Source organism: Zonotrichia leucophrys, chromosome 2 (assembly GCF_028769735.1).
Source record: "Zonotrichia leucophrys gambelii isolate GWCS_2022_RI chromosome 2, RI_Zleu_2.0, whole genome shotgun sequence".
Classification (NCBI taxonomy): Eukaryota; Metazoa; Chordata; class Aves; order Passeriformes; family Passerellidae; genus Zonotrichia; species Zonotrichia leucophrys.
Window position 1 is genome coordinate 134,039,257 of NC_088171.1, and position 24,547 is coordinate 134,063,803.

General features: G+C 39.9%; 1 protein-coding gene across 1 annotated transcript; it reads right to left on the reverse strand.

Moving 5' to 3' along the window:
• Positions 1–8,136: 8,136 nt before the first annotated feature.
• On the reverse strand, positions 8,137–22,557 carry OSGIN2 (oxidative stress induced growth inhibitor family member 2). The gene is made up of 6 exons (XM_064706542.1): positions 22,383–22,557; positions 19,290–19,444; positions 14,541–14,677; positions 12,736–12,927; positions 11,989–12,080; positions 8,137–10,020 (listed from the first exon to the last, which is right to left on the reverse strand). The coding sequence occupies exons 1-6, from the start codon at positions 22,424–22,426 to the stop codon at positions 8,973–8,975; spliced, it is 1,668 nt and encodes a 555-aa protein (XP_064562612.1). The 5' UTR covers positions 22,427–22,557; the 3' UTR covers positions 8,137–8,972.
• Between the last annotated feature and the right edge of the window lie 1,990 nt (positions 22,558–24,547).

Consider the following 24,547-nt stretch of genomic DNA (forward strand, 5'->3'; position numbering starts at 1 on the left):
GCTGTTACACTCCAGTTTGGAGTTCTATAACCCATTTCTTTCTCTCATGCCTTTACTTTTTGCAATCACTGTGTAAAAATACAGCCTTCAAAATAGTTTGATTGACAGGGAAAGCTATGAAACAGTTACCTGTTTGTGGTTTAGGAGAGCTTATCTTAATGATCTGAGAATTGCAATTAGTGAGATTACCCTGGAAGTACAGTGAGAAAAACTTTCCAGACTTCCTGCTCAAGTGTATGAAGTCTGTCTCACATACAGATAAAGATGGACAGATGTCATATGCGGATTAAGATGGACAGTAGCTCTGTTGCATCCTGTTTCAAGGGGGAGGATCTCCTTCCCCGTGTGAGGAAGTGATCTGGTTGATGTAAATGAATTGACACAGACAGACTCCGTTGAAGCCGCTCCGTCGTCTGTCAGATCTGAGGAGCAGCCTTGGGAGGTCTCTGCGTGTCAAGGTAGCAGATGTGCTGAAGTCATCATGGTTGCAACATGCAAAACATATTTTGCCTTCCAAAGCCAAAGTTTTCTTGGCATCTTCTTGCTGGTCAGCAGTGTCCAGAGTGCTACACAAAGTGCAGCCCAATACTTCTGAGCTCCACAAAAGCTGTGAGTGTTTGCACAAATCTTATCCACCAAACACCTTTAAAAAGACTTAAGCAGTTCCTAAGCAGTTGAAATTCTTTCTGAAGGAGATGTACTGACTGTTCTATCCTCAGGTGAGTTTTTCTGCTATCACTGTGAGAATTTCCAAGTTTTCTGGCTGTAGACCTACTGGTCCAACAGCTCTTGTAGACTGCTGAGGTTTTGGATTGTTGTTACTAAATTCAAGCTAATAGTTTGGATAGCAGAGTATCAATGAACAAGATTTTCCAAGATTCTTCAGAAAGGTTGTATTTACAGTTGCGAAAAGCAGCTGGAGAATTTCTGAGGTGACAGGACAAGATATGCAGTATATAGGAGCCTTCTACAAAAAAGTAAAGACTAAGTCCTCTGCTGCCCAGACTGCAATCTGCTAGGGGCTCAAGCAACCCTGGTGGCATAGCTGAGAGCACTCTTGTTCATGTTTTGTGATTTAGGGCTCTTCAAATCCAGTTTCCCAGACAGCTGAATTAACCAGATTTGATACTTTTTTTTTTTTTAATTTAGTATTAAGAGTTGTGGGTCCCTTTCAACTCAGAATATTCTAGGATTCCAACTTGAGGGTGCCTAGTAGTGATACAGTTTGGTTTGTAATCCAGTTTCTGCTGCTTTTCATCAAGTTCAGTTGATGAAAAGCCTACACATTAGAACACCTGAGCTGCTATTTCAGTATGAAGTTAGGCTTGCATTAAAAAGCTTAGACAGACAAACCCCCATGGCTTTAATTGTAACACCAAATTCATGTGAGAAGTCCTATTCATTATTCTGAAGGCTTCCTTCCATTTTGACTTATTTTTGTTATGATTTTCACCTCAAGACATTAGATGAAATATGCTTGTTGGCTTACTGGTTTCTGTTGCTGAAGTTGTGAGGTAGATGATAAAGGACATAATTACATGATCCAATAAATTTCAATTTCCAGTAAATTTCATCAGTATCTGCCTTATCCCTGGAGCTAGTGCATTAACTTCACCTGGTATTTCCTTTATGGTATGGAACATATGTTGTAGGCTTAGCCCCATTGGGCAGCTAAGCCCCAGGCAGCCACTCACACACTCCCCAGCAGGATGGGAGAATCACAGAATCAGAAAAGAGAAGGGTGGAAAGCTCAAGGGTGGAGGCATTTTATAGGTAAGGCAAAGGTTGTGAGCACAAGCAAGGGCAATCAACTTTGCATCCTGCACTTCAGAAATTTGGCTGCTTGCTCTATTTTCACTGGGCAGCTTGTGCTCTCTGGTTTCAACCATTCAGTTTCTGGGAGAGCTTGTTTGGTGCTACTTTTCTTTAGAAGGTTAAAAAAGTTCAGTAAATCCAGGAAGATATCTAAGGTTTCTTTCATCTGCCACACTCGCGGTCTGCAAGTATACCCACCTTTTGACAAAATTCTGCTCTTCACCTTAAAAATACATCTAAACTTTAACTTCAGATCTTATTTCTTACACACAAAAAGTGTAACTGAGTTTGAGGGTTTGTTTGGGATGTGGTTTTTTTTGTAGCAATATTTTTATTCACGCTGCTTACAGGAAGGAGATGCACACAATATATAAACTAAATAAACTTTTTATTAGCAAGGCTCTTAACATACAGTCTTGCATTCAGCAGCTTAGCTGATGAAAACAGTTTAAAGCAGATTGAATCACTCTAGGTAGTACTAAAACTGTGGATAGGTGCTGTATCCCTGCATAAAAACCTGTTTAATTTTCAGTTTACTTCACACCAATTTCAGCTGACTTCCCATTTTCTACATCAGCTGGGGAAGCCACAGGTTTGGGTTTTTTTTTGGAGAAGACAGTTAACTGAGATATTCACACTGTTGAAGTGTGATTTCTATTTCTGTCCATTCACATCTCTGAGTCTGTTCTTTTTTCTCCTTCCCTTAACTCCCCCATCTTCCCCAGAGTGGTGGCGGTTGTGCGTCAGGGCTGGCCTCTCCTTTGTCATTCCATTCCTATATGTGGAAACTGTTTGCAGTCAGCTTGAGCTCCTCCATCCAGCCACCTCCCCATCACCTTCCTCTGAAATGCCAAGTCCCTTCCTTGCCTTCATTCCTGATGTGTGATAGGCTCTATTCCACGTTAAATCCTGAGACAGCAGCCGAAGCTTCTACTGTAGACCTACCTCTAACCCACTCCCCATCTTGCTCCAGCCCATGTTATACAAATGATTTCTCAGTCCATATTTTTCCTGTCTCTCCCTCTCCCATTAAACTGGAGGGAGTCTTGCACTCTCTTCTCTTGCTCTTTTCCCTTTCTTGAATCAATCCTCAGCCACATTTGGCCACATCTGGTTTGACTCACAAATTCCCAAACTGATTTTTGCTTGATTTTCAAATTCCAATTGTGTTGATGTTGTTCTGGTATCTCCTTAGAATTCAAGACAAATGTGCCCAAAAAATTAACCCTCTCTCTTCCTTACCATTATTCCTTCCTCTTCCAATCTTTGATTGCCATCATCATCACATTCCAGTGAGATAGTTACAAAAATGCTACACAATAACAGATATCCCTGACTAGCAACTCTCTCTACCACTTGCTTTAGCGCTCTGCCCCTATTGCTCTGCTGCAGCTTTTACTACTGGAATCTGCCAGTCATTGGTTTCAGTACCAGATCCATGCAAAACACTTCTCCCTCATTCTGAACACTGCAGCTCTCTGACTGCTTTTTCCTCTGCAGTTTGATCCTTCATTTGACTTGAGTTCCTTACTTCTCAAAATTAAAATAACTGACTTCTAGGTGACACTGGTTTTTTGTCTTCAGTCTGTAATCAGTTTTCACAAATTAAGATAAAACAAGCCTAGCATGCAAACCACAGGAATATTTATCATCAAAAGAGAGGTTTTTCTCACAAGTTGCTTACTGAAAATGTTCTGTATGCGTTTATATTGCTCATCATAAAAATAAGTATGATGCAAGCATACTCCAGCAAAAGATGAAAACTGGCACTGCCACACACAAACAAATTATATTTACACATATCTCCAAGTCCAGGTGCATTGTGTGTGAGCAAACATAGGTAGATGAATACAGTCCTTTATGTAATTTCAAACTGGAATTCCAGCATAGCAGGTCTAACAGAAATGGCCAAGGTCAGAGTATTGACTCAGTAATTGTGCCAGGGAGATGTAAGGTAGCAGGATCAGTTCTCAGACAATAGCTCACTGTTCACACAGCAGCTGGTCCTAGCATCCAAACCAATGAAAAATACTCGTTTACCTAGTTAAAGGACAACCTAAAAAATGCCAGGATTCTATAGGATTTTGTGAATACATAGCAAACCTAGTTGTGTTAATTTTCTTTATGCTGGCATGTAAGTCTACAGAGGGTGTCTAGGGACAGTTTATTGAAGCATCCACTGTAGGCTGGCACTTACTGCCAGTGATCTCAGAATAAAGAGAGGGAGGAGGAAGGTGCAAATTAGTTACTTAGTCTTCAGAACAAGTTGTTTCCTGATTTTGATGACTACTACTTACACCTAGGTTTTAAGAGTTGGTTTATGATGCCCTGAAAGTACAAAATTATCAGTTAGAAAATTACCTAACATGCAGACAGGTATAATATGAACCCAAGTTCAAGGTATGTTTGAGCTGAAATGTTCTACTGTCTGTAGACAAAACCATCTTTAAAATAGCAATTAGATTCACTACAGCTACTAAATAACACTAGAAATGCTTTTCCCCTTGCCTATAATCCTTGTTCCTTAGACCAAATTAATCCTTGACCACACAATTCTCCATGTAATTCAAGCTTCAAAAATAAATTAAAATGAAACTCCCAGCATGCCATATTCCCAAAAATACACTCTGTTTCAGAAAAATAGCTATTTATAATTCCTTACTTCAGCTTTGTACCCCCAATGCCCCTAATGTCACCAAAGCCTTTCTTTTTCTGTCGAAGATGCTTCAATTTCCATTCTTTCTGCTGAGTAAAATCAACCGTTTTAGTTATTTCAAACAAGACTTTTCTTTCAGGTTGGGCAAGGAGAAATGGGGAAAATATTTACACAAGCTCTCACATCTATTGAATGCTCCTGGCTTGCTCTCACTCTAAAATATAACTGAAAAATTATGACAGAACATTGTTATTGTAACGTTCTAATAGATTATCTAAATTAAGATGTAACAGTATAAACCTTTTGGCATTTTTGGTTCCCTAACTTACTCAAAATTAAATCATTACTGTATTCACAGTAATAAAATCAGCTGCCTTTAAAGCCTATGTGTGCTACCTCTTCCTGTTTAGAAATGTCTGGGAGCACTGTCAGGATCCTGCTATTACAAAATATACTTGCTTGCTTCTCAGAAGTAGAAAATATGGTAGCAGAGTAACACAGCCTGATCTCTTGGCACCCCACGTCGCTGATCCGGTCCTACAGCTTTGTCAGCAAAGACAATTTCTCACACACGTTACAAATCCCAGGTGGGTGTTGGAGGAGCAGCTCCCGTGCAGAGCTCTTGTCACAGCCCCACATCTCCCCCAGGAGGGGGGACACCCCCCATTGGCACTTCAGCACCTGTACACCTGCACTTCCTACTGCACGTGTTCCTCACTGCTTTCCTCCCATCACCCCTCACTCGGCATCACTTGTCAGCTGTGAAGACTCACTACAAGTTTGCAAATTTTACTCCCTTTCATTCTCTTTTAGGATTTGTCCTAAAAATGCACCTCATTTCAACTGGGTATGCAGGTCAGGCCTCTCTCAAAGTTGAGGTTTTAGTTTGATTTCCTCCAGCTTTGAGTAACTACTCAACTACTGGCTCTAGCTTTCTTTTCAGTTCTTGAGTTGTGAGAGAAAGAAGCTATAGCCACCTCCTTCTACAAAATGAGTATTTTTCATTATGCAAACATCACTCTATGAAATTATTAAAAAGAAGTTCCCTACATCCACCAGGCCAGAAGTAAAATACAAGAATCCCCCAAGTGCTGAGAACGAGGGACCTGGAGCTGTGGGATACACTTTGGTGTCCCTTTCTCAGTGCATAACCACTGGGGAGCCATATTCTTTTCATGCAGTCACTGGCAAGCTCAGGCTTCTCATCCAAGAAAGCACTTTCCTGAGAGAGAGAAGAATCCAGTGGTGTTGTCACCACTCTCTCTGGATTACTTGCAGAAAGGATTCCTGTGTTTACTCACTTGGGTGAAACTTAGGCTCACTCCTGTGTGGAAAAAAAATTAAGTGCAATTCAGTCAGAAGAAGTACTGGAAAGAGTCAGATTGTTAGCAAAATCTAGTGGGAGAAATCTTACTCCCAGTTCAGCATCTGGACACTTTAAATACTCTTAGCAATAATTTAACTGGAAGACACATTCACAGCATTAAGAACCAAATCCAAACGTAAAAGCTATTTTTCCATTACCCTATTAGAAAATACACAGTAAGAGTTAACACAGCTTTAAAAATTCTGTAAATCCAAATTAGCTTACTTCAGCTAAAAATTATTTTCTTCCTGTCTGCATTTTCATGATAAATCTTTAAGTACGAAGTACCCTTTTATAATACACAATGTTTAAAAGCTTATTGTTCTCAATGAAAGAAGAGCTGAAAGAAACAGTCTTCCTTCTGTAAATTATTATATTACACAAGAAATTCAAATGTTTGGGCTTTTTTTTAATCTGAGAAACAAGGTGTTTCCCCAAAAGACAACTATTCAGTGCCAACATCTAATTCACAATAAATGCAGTAGGTAAAACTATCTTAAGGTAAAGCCCAAACTTCTCTATCACCTAGTTCCTCAAAATACTAAACAGGAGAGAAACAGAAATTTCTCTCAAAATCAGAAAAGCAAAGATTAAAAAAGTCTAAGTACAACTTGAAATCTAGCAATTCCTAGAAGACACAAGATGATCTTTCAGCAAACTTTGGTTGAAAAAAAGTATTTTTACACTGGCTTAATAAACATGACCCACTGAGTTTTCTCTGCCCAACTAGGGGGTCTCACAGGCAACTTTTTATCTCAAAAATACTGGCATGATTGATGGAAAAAAAAAAGCAGTTAAACCTCAAGGTGCTGTAAGACTGCAGTGAAAGATACTTGAGTAAGAATAGGTCAAAGATCTCTGCTACAAAACTGTCACTACAACACACAGCTTGTGAGTAGCTGCAGCAGCTGAAGCTCAAAAAGGAGCTGAAGGTTTTTTCCCCATTTTGCAAAATAACTGCTAAGTAAATCTCTTTTCTTTGCTGGCATTTTAAATGTCTCCTGTGATTTATGAAAAAGCAGTAACATGCCATGTGTTGTATTTGGACATTAATATTGACACAAAACTGCAGGAATTTAGTCACAGTGCAAATGTATTCCCAATACCTAAAACTGCAATAAAATTCTATCATCAAGTATTTAGCACTTAGTTAAAATTATTAGGTATCACATGTTTAGAATTGGTTTCTATATACAGAGTTTCTTCCAGAGAAGGCAAATTGAAGAATTGCAATTAAAATATGAAGAAAACAAGCTTAGACTTTAGTGGAATTAAAATCAGCTCAATATCAGTATAAAGAAGTACCTTAACTAGTACTGACAATGCATGGCTAAAGCCAACCATGTGGGCAATGCAGAAATTGATAGAAAAGCTCCTTCGTTTGCGTTTATGCTGTTCAGTGGCTCTAGACTAAAATTTATTATTAGTAGTAGCATAATTTAATCAATTATTTTGGACTTCCACTGAAAATAGTAACTTTAATCCTTGCATCCTTTACTTTTTCAACTTCTATGTCCAAATCCTGAGTAACTTACTCAGATGCATAAAGATCTGCAGTAGCCACAGAACGCTGTAATTCAGTAGGCACAGAAAACAGGCATTTATTGAATATAGCTATCTACCATTTATGCAAGTTAAGGCAGTTGGGAAACCAGCAACCACTAGCAGTTTCACAAAGCCTAACTTCCTTTTTAAAATATGCTGAAGTTCAATATGGAGATTTTTAATCACGCAAACAGAATACTTGAAACTAACACGACATTCTTTAACAAAAAAAAACCCAAACAGAAAAATAACACCTTTTCCATCATATTGGACCCGAATGAAAAAATTTGGTAAAGAAACATTCAAGACCAATCACTTTTGTCTACTGAGAGTTGTGGGAATTCACTTTCCTAACTTAACCTCCTGACAGTAAATAACCTCATGACAGTAAATACCAGTGTGTTTAGTTGAACTAACTACTGTAAAACCCAGAAAATGTATCTAGGTCTTACATTACGGAGTGGAAAGATGAAACTTGCTTTCAGAGGTAGGTACAAGTTAAGTCTTTGTCTTTCATTAAAAGCTTTAAGATTTAAAGGAACTATTGCATGTTTGTTTTGAAATTGGTTGGTTTTTCAGGTGGCTGTAAGATATAAACCTTTCTTAAGTTTCAAAAACTGCAGGCTAAAATATTTTACTATCATGTGCTGCTCCAGAAAAAAAAAACAGAACCCATTTTTAGTCAAATGAGAGAGTATCTATCACCCACCCCACCTTCATCAGCAAAGTGATCCCATTCAGTCTTCCTGATCTTGGAAGCAAAAACCCCTTAATTTTCTCATGTACCTAATTTTTCAGTAGTACACTAGATATTCATGATATTGACACTGTAATAAGAGCACTTACATCAGTACTTTATTGTTTATGTTAATGCGTATTCTCAGAAATGTACATGTCACTGTAGGGAAACAACTCATGTTAGTCTGTGCACTCACCCAAGTCCAGGCATAGTGTGAAGAAACATTAATGGATTGTGTCAAATCATTAAAGATTAAATGGGAATGCTTATTCTTTTATTCCAATTACCAGGATAATTTAAAACTGTTGAGGAATACTTCTTGCTTACAGAAGTCCTTACAGTAGAAACCATTTTACTAAGTGCTCATTCCAAGTATTACTGTGGCAAATAAATAAAATCCTTGTTTCAAGCAGAAGGCTCCAAATTTGCTTTGGGACAAAGAATCACTTTGTACAAACAAGCTTTCTGCTTTTAGAAGTTATTTCAATTGCATGGTAAGAGCATTCTTGTCACACTTGACACTAAAATGTAAAATCACTCTGGTAGGCATTGCCTTTCACAAACGAAGTCTGCTCTTGTAGTTGAGCAAGAGATGACAGACAGGCAGGCCAATATAAGTTAGTCTCATTTTCTGTTTATCTGGAAGCAGTTCCAGTTGAGATCAGTTGAAATAGCAGATCAATTTTTTGTATTTTTAAGGAGTGAAGTATTGTAATATCCTTTACCAAGCAATACAAGCGCAGGTTACTTGTACACAACAGAAATGTGACTGCTATCAACTTTTGCTGCCAGTGAGTTTTCTGTTAAGACTACATCTGTAATCCTGGATGTGAGAGTTTCTAATGTCTCGTTTATGGTACCCCCTCACCTCCTCCATCCCCACTTTCAATCAATTCATGTTTCTTCTTCTGTCTTATTGCCAAGCATCGTGCAATGCCCAGTGCACCTCCTTTTAAAAACCGTACAAAGTTGTCTCCCACCAGAGGCCCTAAAGCAAAGAGGTTGGCTTCTTTAGTGCATTCGTAAGTGTACGGATCAATCTCTATGGGATTCCCCTTGCAGGTGATGGGCTGATTAGAGTGATGACCTATGCTATGTCCTTGGTCCTTTAAAAAGAAAAGATTTGGGTGAGAACCTATCAGAACTAAGGCTACAGAAAACTTCAAAATTTTCTTCAGTCCGGAGGCACTCTGAAGAACACATTTCATCTCAGGCTTGAAGGAAAGTACATTGTGTTCAGGGAAACTAGTGTAAGCAGAATGTTGGTTAGAGTCCACGGTATGGGACTGAGTACACATCATGTGATAGACCTTATGGTATTCAGGGTAAAGCTTTTTAGGTAACTGTTTGAAAATCAGGCTTGTATCGGTAACTCTTCTACGAAACACGTGGACTACGGGGATGTTGTTGTTATAGGCACATAGCACTGCATCAGCTGCTGTTAGTCCAGCACCCACAATCAACACAGGGTCTGCCTTCCCACGTAACTTTCCTTTGCTGATTGCGGCTCCGAAGTCAGACATGGAATGGAGGACAAAAGGAAAGTCTTCTCCTTCAACTTGCAGTCGGCCAGGAGAATCAAAGGTTCCAGTTGCAAGAGCCACATTCTCAGCAAAGAGGCAGAAGGGCACATGAGAGCCATCTGTTGCTCGCTGATAACCTCTGACTTCCCAGTTTCTCTTAACAAGTGATTTCTGTCCATCTTCCATTTCCAAATGCTGTGTTGAAATATCTTCATTTTGGTGACTCCTACCTTCATCATCCTTTTCTCGGTAAAGCCTGGACACTGATGTTATATAAACATTGTCTCTGAAATTCTTTTGGAGGCCCATGACTTTAACATAGTGTTTATAATAACAAGCTATTTCCTCTGGCATTACTCGATCAGTCTTTATATTTCTGAAAGAAAATTGAATGGTTCTGGTTAAAAAATAGACCTTATTGGTAATTTGAATATCAGACATGCTATACCACATGACAGGTCAAGTTTATGAGGACTGAATCTGCTCAGTGTAAATGACACTGAGTTCAGCATCTTTAAAGGCATTTGACTTATTTGTTCTCTTGTTTCCTGATACACAAGACCAGCCAACTTTTTAAATACAGTTTTAAGTGCTTATACAACATAAATTGCTATGGTGATTAAGAAATAGGTGTAACAAAGCTCTGGAGTATCATAGCAGCTCCATGTGGAAGTGTTTTACAAAGTTTAACATCACAACTATCAATAATACAGTAGTGGCTAAACTTGTACCCCATGAGAATACACTTACTAACGATCTAAATAATTAAATGTCATAGTTAAGTGCTAATTTTGAAACTCTAGGTTCAATATGTTACTGGAACCAAGTAGTCATTATACTTTACAAAAGACCTCTCCCTTGGGTACGGTTAAGTTCACTAAGTATCAAATGAAGTAGTTCCATGTCACATGAATGAGCAAAGCAAACATGACACAGAGCGTTAATGCAACTATGTAAACAGGATTGTGAGGTTCAAGTGTTCAATAAAAACCATTTATGCACTGCAACCCTGCTATTACATCTGTGCTTTTCTTGTGATTATTGCAGTCTCATTTATAGGAAAAATAGCTGACAGTGTAATTATTTGGAACAGTTGCATGAATTTTGCTGCTTCGTTAGAAGTAAGCTCTAGGAAAAGGGCAAAACAAACTGTAGTGAACATCAGGATTGCCACTAAATTACACTTAAAATCATATTTACAAGTAATCAGGCTACTAATTTTCTTGGACTAACAATATAATAGCACATGTTCTTTTAAATGCTCAGGTTACTACTCTGGAAATCCTCATGAGATATTTATAGGAAGAGAATAATGTGACAGTGTGACACCTCTTGCAAGGAAACTTAGGAAAATATTCTACATAACTAATTTTACATCATCATCAATCCTTTTAAATAAGCTTGTTTAATTGTAGTGTAACAGGTCAGCATTCCTGGTTTTAGCATTGTTGAAAACTATAATACATAGCTTCAGATAATAAGCAGCTTATGGGATTTCAGTTAGGCAAGGAGGCAAGATTGCTGTGGTTATCTAAGAAAAGGATTAAAGAACAAAGCTAGAGTTTCCTCACTTCAAGGGTTGTCCTGAAATGAATAACAGTCTGCCCTTAAAGACATATGCTCAAGTAACTGCACTTCTTCTTTTCCCATACATGGTACAAAACCAACTTCCTTGAATATTGCTAGAACAAAGTGAAAAAAATTAAAATTTTAGAAAAAGCTCATGCAGAGTTCATCTAGGTTCATCTGCTGACACAGACCTTTATAAACTGAAGTAAAACCAGTGAGCTTGCAGAAGATTAACTCTTCTTCTCAAGTTTTTTCAAGAAACTTATTGCTACAAATTAACACAGAAACACTGAATTATTCTCTTAAAATTAAAATTTATAGATTTCAGATGCTGCAGCTTTGCCTGTAAAAGCAAATGCTGAAATACATTAACTTCCTGAATTGCAAGGAAGCTGGTGTGCGCAGCAACTTCAGCTGCACTGGTGTTGAAAGAGGAACTTGCAATACCTCCTTCAGTGGATATGAAATTCCTTCCTCCATCTTCCCTCACCTCTGATCAGAACTGCTTTCAGCCAGTGCCTCTTTCTGAAATGCTGCTGGAACACACTGCTGCCTGTACGTTTGCTTTCAGTGCACTCACCAGCAACTATTCTGCCTGACCATTGTTCAGTTTATTGCATCAGAATACACACAGCAGAAGAATTTCCAGAACCATCAAACAATTTAATAAACTAAACAAGAAGCCCTCCTGTGAACAGTGAAGCCTGAATATTTTCCAGTTATCTGGATTTTTATGGCCATTAGGATTCCCAAGTAGATTCTGCAGTATCTTTACCTGCGTTTGCTAGCTGCCCACTCCTTAAAGCTGAGGCCAGGCAATTCCATCCAGTCTCCAAAACTGATGGTTAGCATAGAGCCCTCCATGGACTATGGAGAAAATATGAAGATGCATGATCAGACACATTTCAAATTCAAATCTCAATTCAAATGTAAAATGTAAGTTTAAAAAAAAATATTCAAATTTAAAAAGCAGTGAAGCTCTTCTCATTGTACCCATTTAGAGCAACAAAATACCAGAATACAGCATAAAACCAGGACATTAAATGAAGAACTATTTCTGTGTTACACTTAGATAATAAGCAATCACATGAGCTAATAAAGGTGAAGAGAGAGCATATGAAAGGAAAACTAAAAGCGAGTTATTTGAAATACAAAAAAGGAAGGAAACACAAAACATGTGAAAGCAGCATCATATAAAGACATCAAATTTAAGATTGTGTATAAAAGCACCTGGAAACAATGCAGACAAAAAAAATTATAGAAAATACTCTACATTATAATACATTAAATGTGAACTAACAAAAAACCTGGTAATATAAGACTCATGGTCACAAACACCCAAGTAAAGGGCAACTTCTTCCTTCCTTTCTCATATCCCACACTTACCTGGGCTTTGCTAAGGAGCAGCTGAAACTGCAACTGGCACTACCATTTAAAACAGCTCTAGAGTAAGGCAGTAAGAAAGATCCCAAAACATAAAGTTATCAAGTTCCTCTAGGAGCGAGATGCAACTTTTACTCACATGCCAGGCCCCTCCAGGTGGTCCTTTTCCAAGCACTATGTGGGGAATGTAATGATGCTGTTCCAACTTCCAGTGCAGAACAGGCGGGTAGTCATAGCCAAAGTCAGCGTCCGGGTGAAGCAAGGTATCAAAAAGCACTGCAACTGGGTTTGAGGAGCGTCCTTCCAGCCCTTCTGACAGGTACTCCAGATCCTGAAGGACGACAAATTTTAAACTTTTCACGTTCATCATGCTACTCTGATGTGCAGAAGTTGAATTGCAACAGAAAACACAACTCAAATTGCATTTCAGGTAAAGGTTATTTAATGCAGAGATTCAATCAAAACACTTTTCAGAAATAACTGCTATGATTCAGTTCTTTGTAACTCTGAAGAGTACATCTCACTCATTTTAAAATTACATGTTAATAACAGTAATTCTGGGGCAAGTCAGTATCTGCAGAACAAAGAAGTATGTGGACAAACAGAGATCAGAGCAACTTAGTAACATCTATATTTATATACAACAGACTTCTTTTAACAAAGGACTGCTAATATTTCTAGAAGTCCCATTTTGATAAAGCAAAATTGGAATCTAAAAACATTAAGCTTTAAACATCAAGTAGAAAAGGCTCTTTTGACAGCTCTTAGCTTGTTCCAAACTAACTGTATTATATCTTAAAATAATGAAGATAAAATTGCCATTATTTTTAAAAAGTAAAACTAGGATTATTTTACACACCAGTTAACATTGAGAAAAATTTCTAGAACTTTGTAAAGTTCACATTTCAGATCTATTAACCAGTCTTGTTCTAATAATTGCAAAAATTATACAATGGCAAATATTTGAAGAGAAAATAGAGATTTGAAGAAAGAACTGGACATAAGACCAATTTTTGCCGACAAAGTCAATATAGCTTAGCCTCCTAATTAGTCAAAATATTAGGGGGTTGGGAGAAGATGAAGTACATGAAACATCTGTAGCCAAAACTTAGGCAACTTACTCTCCTGCAAAAGAAAAAGCCCTTGAGACCTAGGGTAAACATCGCATGCAAATAGCACAGCACTGAAATAAAAATGCCCTCCAAAATCCAAAGCCAAACAAACTCCTATTTACTCTCTACAGATATAAATCCCTGTTTGTATTTCTAATAAATTAGTCACAAAGGCAACACAACGATAACATTGTCAGTAATCCATCAGGAGTACAATGAGGTGAGTGGAAAACAGTGTTAAGATGGCAAACCAATGGACAAGTGGAAAGAAAAATGCTGGAGAAGATTTAACTAATCAAATCAGACAGAAAAACTGGACATGTACATGGGTAACAACAAAAGCACAAGAGCAACTGTCAATACAACACAAACACTGAAAGATGTATACTGTTCCAAAAAGAAAAATGGATTGTGTTTATAGAGAATATATGTGCCCAGTACAACTAAAAATGAAATCTTAGTAAGAATTGTAGTATTTAAGAATATTTTAACTTGAGCTACGTGTACTTTATGTATGTTAGTAGCACGTGTTCCTTGGTGATAGTGCCCAAACATCCCACACATGACAACTGGAATTCCTGCATCAGCCACAGACCGAGTCACACTTTAGACACTCCTGGCAAGAAGTAAGAACACAACAAAAAGCAGTAAAACCAAAAGACACCACAAACTAAAAGCCTTCAAGAGCCACAAACAACACTACACAGCCTAGGGTTGGATCTAATGGCCATTAATTGACTCTATTTAAATTAAAAGAATAACAAAGTAACTTATTAATGCACTATTGCTTGCAATAGGAAAAGAGCTAGACAAGAATGCAACCAAAGCTTACTTGGTCAACAATGGAAAGATGTCGAGCTTCTTCTAACTTTGTATGTAGAATGGGGTTTGGGTGTATAGCCTCAGGAGACAAATATGGCCTGTATCCAGAGAGCAGGTAAGAAAGGCAAATTCCTGAAGGTCCATTTCCTATTAAAGAAAAAATATACTGCTTTAGTAAAAATGTTTATAAATCTAGAGTTTGTTAATCACTAAATATACAGCAACAAAACAATACTGAAGTAGTATAATGCCAGATTGTCTTGATTTCAAAGCAGCTTATAAACTTTCCAGTAAAATAGAGCTTTGTATAGGACCATCCTCCAAATACAGAGAGCAAAGTTTTTTTCAGTTAAAGAGAAACAAATGTGTGACTTTTACAGGAAGCAAAATGCATATAAAGAAGTTCCCTAATTTACTATGTCAAACTCACTACTGTGTGAAAATGGCCTGACAGATAATGGTCTGCCCGTCAGTCACAGTGATAGCTGAATATTATTGTCATCTCACAACTTTGCATTCCCACAGGCACTGTACAACGCAGAGCAGAAAGACAATCTGGATTATATTCTCTTCAGGTCTGTCCATAAAATAAAGGGAAGACAAGCAGAAAGCTTAAGAGTGAAAGTCAGAATAGAAGTTACAGACACTGCAAAACAGCAACATAAAAGCTAAGTGACCACAGGCCTCCTGTGGGTAAGTGGTAGAGAACATGCAACTCATGTAAGTCTACATTCATTACTCAGGAAGAGTATCAAGTCAAACACCTTTACCAGCTTTGTAGCATTTTCAATTTTAATAGACAATTATTTTAAAAATGTTATTAAAAGTATGAGATAGATGGGACCAAAACATTACCATAAGGTAAACATTTCTATTTATTTGACAGTATTAAACAAAGTAGGGGACCATATTTACCACATGCAAATACAAAAGTAACATTCATGTTGCAAAGTCAGACATCAAAAGTTACAGAAAGTGAAATCAGAAAAGTATGTGCTATGATACAAAATTTGAATATGTGGTATGTGTTGTTATTTCTATAGCTTCTCTTACTCATTAACTGAATGAAAAGCATAGTGTTCTCCTAATGAGCCACTTGTCAGTACATTGTCTTTGCTTGGACACATGGTATTTAGCACACACTGCAAATTCTGGGTTTAAGTTACTGATTCATTCATACTTTAATATAGCAGGCATTGTTCCATATTTATTCTTACTTCATCTCTTGATGTCAAGAATTCACAGGTCATTTACTCTTCCCCATCACCCTTTGCACACACAATTTTAACAATCCCATTTCTCCAATGCCTGTCTCTTCTCCCTTTCCTGATTCCTCAGTCCTAAATCCTCCATTACTTCGCTGAGGCCCTGTTCATTCCCAGGTTCTTCATACACTGGATCTCTTTTTCCTCTTTCACCAGGCTGTACTCACCTGGTCCCCAGGGGCAGAATATCCCATACTTTATCACAATGCTGTGCATAGACTGGTCACAGCCACAGGCTACAGGAAATCACCTAAAGAATCTAAAGACAGTGAAAAACTTCCTCCTTACTCTCACACTGTTCTGCCCTCCCACAAACAGATCAACATAAGATAGCTGGATGTGATTCAGTCCAGGAATTTAAAGCTTAAAGAAGATTCAAACACCTACTGTCACCCATTTGCCATGAGATAGACGTAGGAGAACTGCAGCAATACAGAGAAACTATCCATAACAAAATCAAATGAATTGATGAAAACACTTTAATCATAGTGGTTCACAAGCATTTCAATGATTAAATTCTTAACTGTTTTTAGAATTATAACTTGAATACAGTAAAGATTTTTTTAATGTTTTTACAATTACACAGCTAGTTTTATTTTCCCACTGGGATATAAAAAAAGCTCATCCACAATGGAAAGAGGAAAATGTGTGCCATAGCCAAAGATGCCATGCTAAAGAGCATTCCTACTGGATAAGGCTACAAGAAGGAAATGGTTAACAAATGTCACCCAAACAAAGACTGGCAAGGCCCAAGGAAATTACTGAGGATGGGATGGATAGGTTATGTCTAGGGCTTAAAGGGATCACTTCACAAGGATCCATCCTCACACCACTGCCAAGTTCAACCAGCCTCACTTCTTTCTGAATGGAAATTTGTTGAGATCAAGTCCAGCAGTGTGCCCTGATGGCCAAGGGCATCCTGGCCTGTATCAGGAGCAGTGTGGCCAGCAGGAGCAGAGAGGTCATTCCTCCCCTGTACTGGCACTGGTGGGGCTGCACCTTGAGTGCTGTGTCCAGCTCTGGCCTCTCAGTTTGGGAAGGACGTTGAGAAGCTTGAGCGTGTCCAGAGGTGGCAACGAGGCTGCTGAGGGGCTTGGAACACAAACCCTGTGAGGAACGACTGAGGGAGCTGGGGCTGTTTAGCCAGGAGAAAAGGAGACTCAGAGGTGACCTTATCACTTTCCACAACTGCCTGAAAGGCAGCTGTAGTCAGGTGGGGGTTGGTCTGTTTCACCAGGCAGAACCAGAGGACACAGTCTAAAGCTGCACCAAGGGAAATTTATGTTGGATACTAGCAAAAAGTGGTATCATGGAAACAGTGATAAAGTACTGGGATGGCCAGCCCAGGGAGGTGTTGGAGTCACCAACCCAGGATGTGCTTAATAAAAGACTGGATGTGGCACTCAGTGCCATGATTTAGTTGAGGTGTTGGGGCTGGGTTGGACTCAATGATCTTGAAGGTCCCTTCCAAACCAGTCATTATGTGATGTTAAGGTGAATTACTGTCACTGAGTTCCTGAACTTTTCTGCGACCACCCAGAGAGCTGATCCAAACCCAGTTCCTATTCTTTAAGCAGACTGAACCCAAGGAAAAGGAAATCCCTTGAGGATATGCTGTTAAGAACACACAGAATGAATGTTCAGCTGCAAGGTCTGCAATTAGACTTGCTATGGTTTTCTCAAATTCTTGGGAAAAAGAGAAAAAAATCTTGTTGAAATGACAAATTTTATTTTTATTTACACATTTATTTATCTTGTCTCTGATAAGACCTCTGACTGCAATCAGGAGACACTACTATTACACAAACTTTAGTTGTACAACAATATAATCAGAAACCTCATGGCCCTGTTCATTTAAGAAGTAGCTAGAACTTTGTTTGAATATCAGCAAAATCTTCTCTTGATCAACAGCACACAATCACCTTTACACTATGTGTCTAAATTTAAAGCAAATATTCAACTTTAGATATCATAACAGCCTTGTTATTTGGCTAGGAAGTGACAACATTCCACATAGTAATGATCAAAACTGGTGCAAAAGATGAAAATGTTTAGCACAGAACACATTCTAAACTTAAGAGTTTCAACATGAAATTGTTGAACCCTGAAGAATGTATCTGTTTCTTCCCAACACAGGCACTGCACAGAAGTTACTAAGTCAGTAGAGAGTGCGTTCATACACGGGGGGGGCAGGGGGGGTGACAACTATTTTCATACTCCTCTACTACATTATCAAATCATTTTAGATCCCTTTGAAGGCTTCAGTGATTATAGGCTGTCAGTGGAGATCAGCTTGCAAGGTGTCTCAAATATATCTGTGAGGAAGCATTTGGATGATGGAGAAGTGGTCAAGGCAGCTGTGTTTGGTGTCAGCACTTAGAAAGGTGCTCTAGACAAACCAAGTATTGAGCACAGGTATTTGCATAATGTATATTTGCAAAACTAAACAGTGGAAACTGAATTATAAACCATATGACAAACCTATATTAAGGCTGACAAAATGCCAGGACACTGTTCTCTTCAACTGTCATGCAGAATTCATCAAGTGATTCACGTCTGTCACACACACCTCAGTCTGCTCCATGGGCACTATTTTAAACTATCATAAAGAGAGCTTTGAGAACAGGCACTGTGCAAACAGGAGTCTTTGAATTTGTGGAGACACTGTGAACACAATTATGTTGCAACATCAATCTCCAAAATCTTTGCTTCTTTACAGGTAGGTACTTGCTCTAGTCCCAACAGCTTTGGACTAGATTATTGAAAACCTTCTTTACTTCAAATCTTTTCTTTATCTGCTCATGAAGTCATGGCCAGAATGAGCTGGTGACCAGCTGTTGTTGAAAAACCTTGGCCCAATACACATTACGCTGGCACTCCCAATTAAGTCGTGTACCTATGGAGCCTCCTCCCTCTGTTACCCTGTCATTTTACAAGTACAAGCCCTTAAGTGTTCAATCAAGACTACAATTTATTATTTTAAACTAGCTGAATTGAGCTGGATTCATTTTGGAAAAAATAGGAGAATATTTAGATATTAGTGATTGATGTAACCGAGAAAAAGGCAAATAATGAGAGATTAGCACCTAACCAACACAGAGCGTGCATTATGTTTTTCACTCTTCCACATGACCCCACAGATTTCTACTGGTGTACCATTGACAACCTCCATGCATACAGAAATAGATACATCACATTAATCAAAACCTATGTTATCAACACTAGAATCAATACAGTTCTTCTGTTAATACTCCCATATCTGCTGCTAAATAACACAGCTGATTTTTTCAAAGCACAATTCAAATTCAAATATACTCCAACAAGTCCCTTAACATAATATAATTCTATTGTTGTTAATTATAACAACTGTATTACTCTAAAAAAGATCTTCACTGTAAGGGTTCTAAGCATTAGTTATTTATTGAGAAACTATTTCATGCAGCAGGTCGATAAAGGCAATGGCAGTGAATCTTTAAAAAGGGAAAAAAACTCACCTATTATTACTACAGGCAGGGTAAGAAGGGAGTCCCCAGGCAGAACAGTTTCTTCAATTAAAGGCATTCTTTTAATCTTCCTCCCAAGGCTGTCACCAAAGTACTGAACAAAGGAATTCAAAAGCTGTCCTTCGGTTTCAGTGCCGCTGTAAGTTCTAATTAAGAAGGACAGATGGGAGAAAACTAAAATGAAACAGTGAACTGTTGGCAGAACAGTCTCTTCAAAAATAGTCACTTTTGATGTTTTACTTTAAAAGCTACGAAACTGGTGAAATTGAGACCAAAACAGATATGTTTTACCCAATCTACACAATTTTACTCTTCAGCACAGCTTTTCTAACAGAAGATTTTTTAAAACTACTTACTCCTAGCAAGTCTACAGAAGGATAACAAAAAAGCACAGATGGCTCTGCAGAAGTGCAGATTTCTAATCTCAGTTTATACAAAGCCAAAGTATAGCCACAAGCATTATTTTGATCCCACACACAGTAGAACTCATTCCTCATTATCCTTATCAAATCAGGAGATACACACTGCCTAGCCAATTAACAACATTAAGGCCAGACAAAGCCTGAAGGAGCAGCTAAGGCGCAACAGCAGCGTTCATATCCCTTCCTGCCGCCCGAGCAGCACACAGGACTTCACCTCAACAATTTCCATCCAGAGAGAAGTGAGGCTGGTTGAACTTGGCAGTGGTGTGAGGATGGATCCCGGTGAAGTGAACCCTTTTAAGCCCTAGACATAACCCATCCGACCACCATTAAAAGTTTTTACAGAAGGAATTGCCATGTAGTCAGGTCAGCTCCTGCACAGCAGACTGCTTTCACCACTGGCCATTTTTCTAGACTTTTTAGTTCTTCCTCTGAAAAATGCATTTAAGTTTCTCTTGTAACTCTTCACCATGTAAATGTGCTTCTAGAATACAAAGACTTGTTTTACAACATTTTCTATTTAATGATTTAGGAGTCCTTTCTGAAACCTTTCCAGGTCATTGAAGCAGCACACAAACTATCAGTCTAGCTAGAAAGACAGAGTCAAATTAAAACAGTCTGTTACTGCAGTTATTTTGTCAAGTCTTTTGTAAAGTAAGGACAACAAATTTTTAATCAAAAATATCTGTATCAACAAGGGGATATTTTTAAGAAAAATTTCTAAAAAAATTTCTAAACATGGTAATTATCAATAATAAATAAAAGTACTCATCTATTTCCTAAGACTTTGCATATCTTAAAGCTATTCTAGCATTTCAGCAATTATTTTCTACACAGGATCAAAACTGTAAGATGCTGATCCAATTCCCAGGGCCTTCAAGAAGCCAGTGCCATGTACTGCCTCAACTCCCACAGCACCCAAGATTCTGTTTCAAAAGCTCTTCCTCGGTGGGGAAGTCTGAAGTAAACTGGAGACAGAGCAGTGCAGTAACAACAGCAGTAGCACAATCTGTAACACATCTCTCTGACGGCATTGTTAAAAAGGGTGGGGAGGTATTCTGAGGTTGCATTTATTTTGGAAAGTACTTCATATCACTATTCCCTGCAGAACAACAGAAAAAAAAAAGCAAAAAAAAAAAAAGGCAAATTACTTGCTTATTGTTTGATTACAGCTGCACATTAGCTCTTGCAGACACCTAACATCCAAACAGCATGAGTTAGATGAAGACAAGGAGTCAGAGAGGGGCTATCTAATAATCATACTGATTTTTTCACCTCTGCTTTTAGAAAGGAGCAGGTAGACTGTTTTATTTTCCAGCCTTTGCTCAAAGTTGACAAAGTCAATACTACCTTATGTTTTGCAAAAGACAGGCTTAAGGGGAGCACGCATGCTTTAGTGTGGCTTCACTATACTTGCTGTGCTTGATATCATAAAACCGAAAGAAACATTTCAAAACTTCTTTTAAGAGATATCTGCACAATGCTATAGGCTACAGAAGAATCTTCTAACAATAAAAATGTTGCTTCTATGCAGCTTAGTTTATGACAAATTACCAAAATGGTGATTTTGCACAGGAACATCTGCACACAATGTGCAGTTTCTTGCAGTATCTTTGCACCGAATACCTGCACACAAAATGCAGAGCACACGAAGGAGTGTTGTCAGTTCTTCCTTTGCAAGAACATCATACCAGAACCTAGCAAGATCTGAAGTCAGGGGCTACCACCTTCCTAACCTCTGAGCAGCACTGAAAGCCACCAAGCACCAGCAGCTTTCATCTCGATAAAACTCACAGTAGACAGCTTTGCAGTGGTGGGGACTTGGCACAAATCATCTACGGCTCTAGTCCTGCAGACATGCAAGCGGGCACAAGATGAGTCAGTTCCAACACTAGAGCCTAATTTATCTTACACTGGTCACTCAAAGAACCTGGGGAATTACATTCTGTTAATAGGCAGATTCTAAACATATGCAAAAATGTGCCTTCACGGTTTTGCCTTTTTTTTTTTTTAACCCATTAAGAGAAAAAATGCAACATACACATAACAGTTTTTCTCCCATTTGAAAAAGCTAGTAATAATAATTTGTTAACAACTCGTGATTTGTTGCAGGTTATTAAAATAAATGGTACCTTTTCCAGGTAGCTGTTCTGAAAGATGCTAGAATACACTGCGTACTTTCAGGAAAAAAAAAAAAAAAAATAAAGAAACGGACTGTGGTGGGCGGTTAACAGAAAACTCGTTATATAAAAGGAATCTGAATTTGGTCTCAACCTGACACTTCGAGAAGAGAATTCACCACTGCCAGACTGTTGGATTTCGTTCAGGTACGCGGGCGGAGCGGAGCCCCTGGGGGCCGGCATGCCGGGCGGTGCAGCGCTGCGAGCCCGGAGCGACACCGAGCATCAGCGGCCGCGGGCAGCCCCCGGCCCGGCTGCGCCTCGCCGCTGCCCAAGGTCACGGCGCGCCCGTCCGGGCCCCGCCGCCGCCGCCGCCATCCCTTGCTCGGCGGGGCCGTGCGGGGTCGGCAGCGCCGCGCCCGCCGCCGCAGCCCCGCGGAGGCCGCAGCCCCGCCGGTGTCCCCGTCCTGCCCGCACCGCCGCCGCCCGCCGCCCCGCGGCCCGGCTCCGCGGCGCCCCACCGCCCCCCGCCGCCGCCTCACCTGAAGTGATCGGCCAGGGAGCAGCGGCAGCACCACACGGGCATGGGGAGCGCCGGCGGGGCCCAGCGATGAGGCTGCGGGGGGACACCGCACGCCGGCTCCCGCTCCGCCTTCTGCCGCCGCCACAGTGGGACCCGCACCGCGCGGTCCCTCCTCCTCCTCCTCCCCGTTCACATGCGGCACCGGGTCACACGCGGGAGGAGGAGCCGCCGCCAGCACCGGCAGGGAGGAGGGACGAGCGGGGTGAGCAGAAAGGAGAGGAGAGCAAGCGGAGGGGAGGGGAACGGGGAGGAGAGTGCCGCTTCTCCCTGCTGCCGCGGCCCCGCTCCCGCAGGAGGATGCGGGCTGCGCTGCCTCCCCCGGGGAGGGCGGGCAGCCCCGGCCCGGCTCGGGCAGCCCCGGCCCGGCACGGGCGCAGCGTCGGCGGAAGGCGGCGCAGCGGAGCGAGGCGGCCCCGCGGCCCCGTGAGGGGGCTGCCGTCCCTGAGGGGACTCACACCTCAGGAAGGGTCCCGGCCCGCAGCGTCCTGCTGTGCCCCATCGAGTTTCTCGAGAGACGCGCATGAAGGAGTTGACAGAAATCAAACAATTTAAAAATTTACGACGCACCTTTTGACTAATAGCCACCTATTCGGGACAATATATGCTTCATATATGATCAGTTAATAGCTTCGAATGTGTCTTCTCGTAAATATTTTGCAGGAGTGCTTATGTGCGGAGAAAGCATTCCTTCCCTAGTCACACCCATCTCAGTGACTGGGGTTGGCAGGAGCTCAGGACGTCTTACAGGCCAACCCCTGCCCAGGCAGGGCCAGCCTGAGCCAGCTGCCCGAAACCAAGGCCAGATGAGTTTTGAGTATCTTCAAGGATGAAAGATTCATGACCAACCTGCTCAGGTGTTTGACCACTCTGACAATGAAAACGTGTTTCCTTCTGTTCACGTGGATTTTCTTGTCTTTCAGTTTGTGCCCATTGACTCGCATCCTTTCCCAGGGAACCACTGAGTTCCCTCCCCTTTTCTGATTAGGTCTTCATTCCCTCCCATTTATGGATTAACCAACCCTTCTCTTCCACAGGCTAAACAGTCTCAGCTTTCCAAGCCTCTGCTCATGCAGTCAGTCTGCTGTCTGAGACACCAATGTCTTACACTGCTTTTCTCTCTCAAAGTCTACCAAACAATGAGAGTGAATGGCAATAAATCTATGATTGTTAAACAATTACAGCCTTCTGCACAGAGTTAAATGTGTCAATTAGGTATTTCTTCAGTGTGAATCTGGTCTATAAATCTACAATACCAAGATCTTACAAAGCTGTGGAGTTGCTGTGTCTGAAGTAGCTCTTGGCAGCTGACAGTCCCAGTTCACCTAAGGTTGCTCATTCAACACTGTCATGTCTGTAGCCAGACATGTGTTTAATAGTCATGATTAACTATTAAATTGAATATTTACTATTTATTAGTCATTATGTCTGGTTCCAGTACAAAGGATGACTTTATTAGATATGAGCTCTGTAAAAGCTTAAGGTAAAAGAACACAGGAGCTGAGCTGTACCACTGAGTACAGAATATTGATATAAAAGCTATATTTTGAAAGGATGAAACATATTCAGTTAAACACATTGTTCTTCAAGTGCAGCACCAGGTCTAATATGTCTTTAGACCAGAGTTAACAACATGAAGCTGCATTTTGCTTGCTCTGTCCTCAAAAATACTGCCTTTAGTCCAGGAAACTATGTGAATGATTTGTTTGTTGACCATATAACTCATACTATTTGAATAGTCATACTGTTTTATTAAGGTTGTGTTCTGCTTTTCAGTGAGTTGCAGAAAACGACTGCAGAACTTGAAAAAATACTATTTTTATTCCACATAAAAGTTTGCTCATAGTCAGGACAACCTCCTCCCGGATACAAAACTCCATGTCTTCAGGACCTCACATTTCAAGGAAACTAGCTATAACCAAGCAAAAAGCTTTTGGGGTTTCACCAGTTACTTGGTGGCAGCATCGGATGACATTGACTTCAAAATCAATGTATTAAAGATGTATTTGGCTTTAAGTACCACCCTTATTTCCTCCCATAAACAAATCTGGCTATCTAGAATATAACACAGAATCTCAGCTGTACTAGTCCTATTATTAGTTTGTGCTATCTTTATGTATATACCCT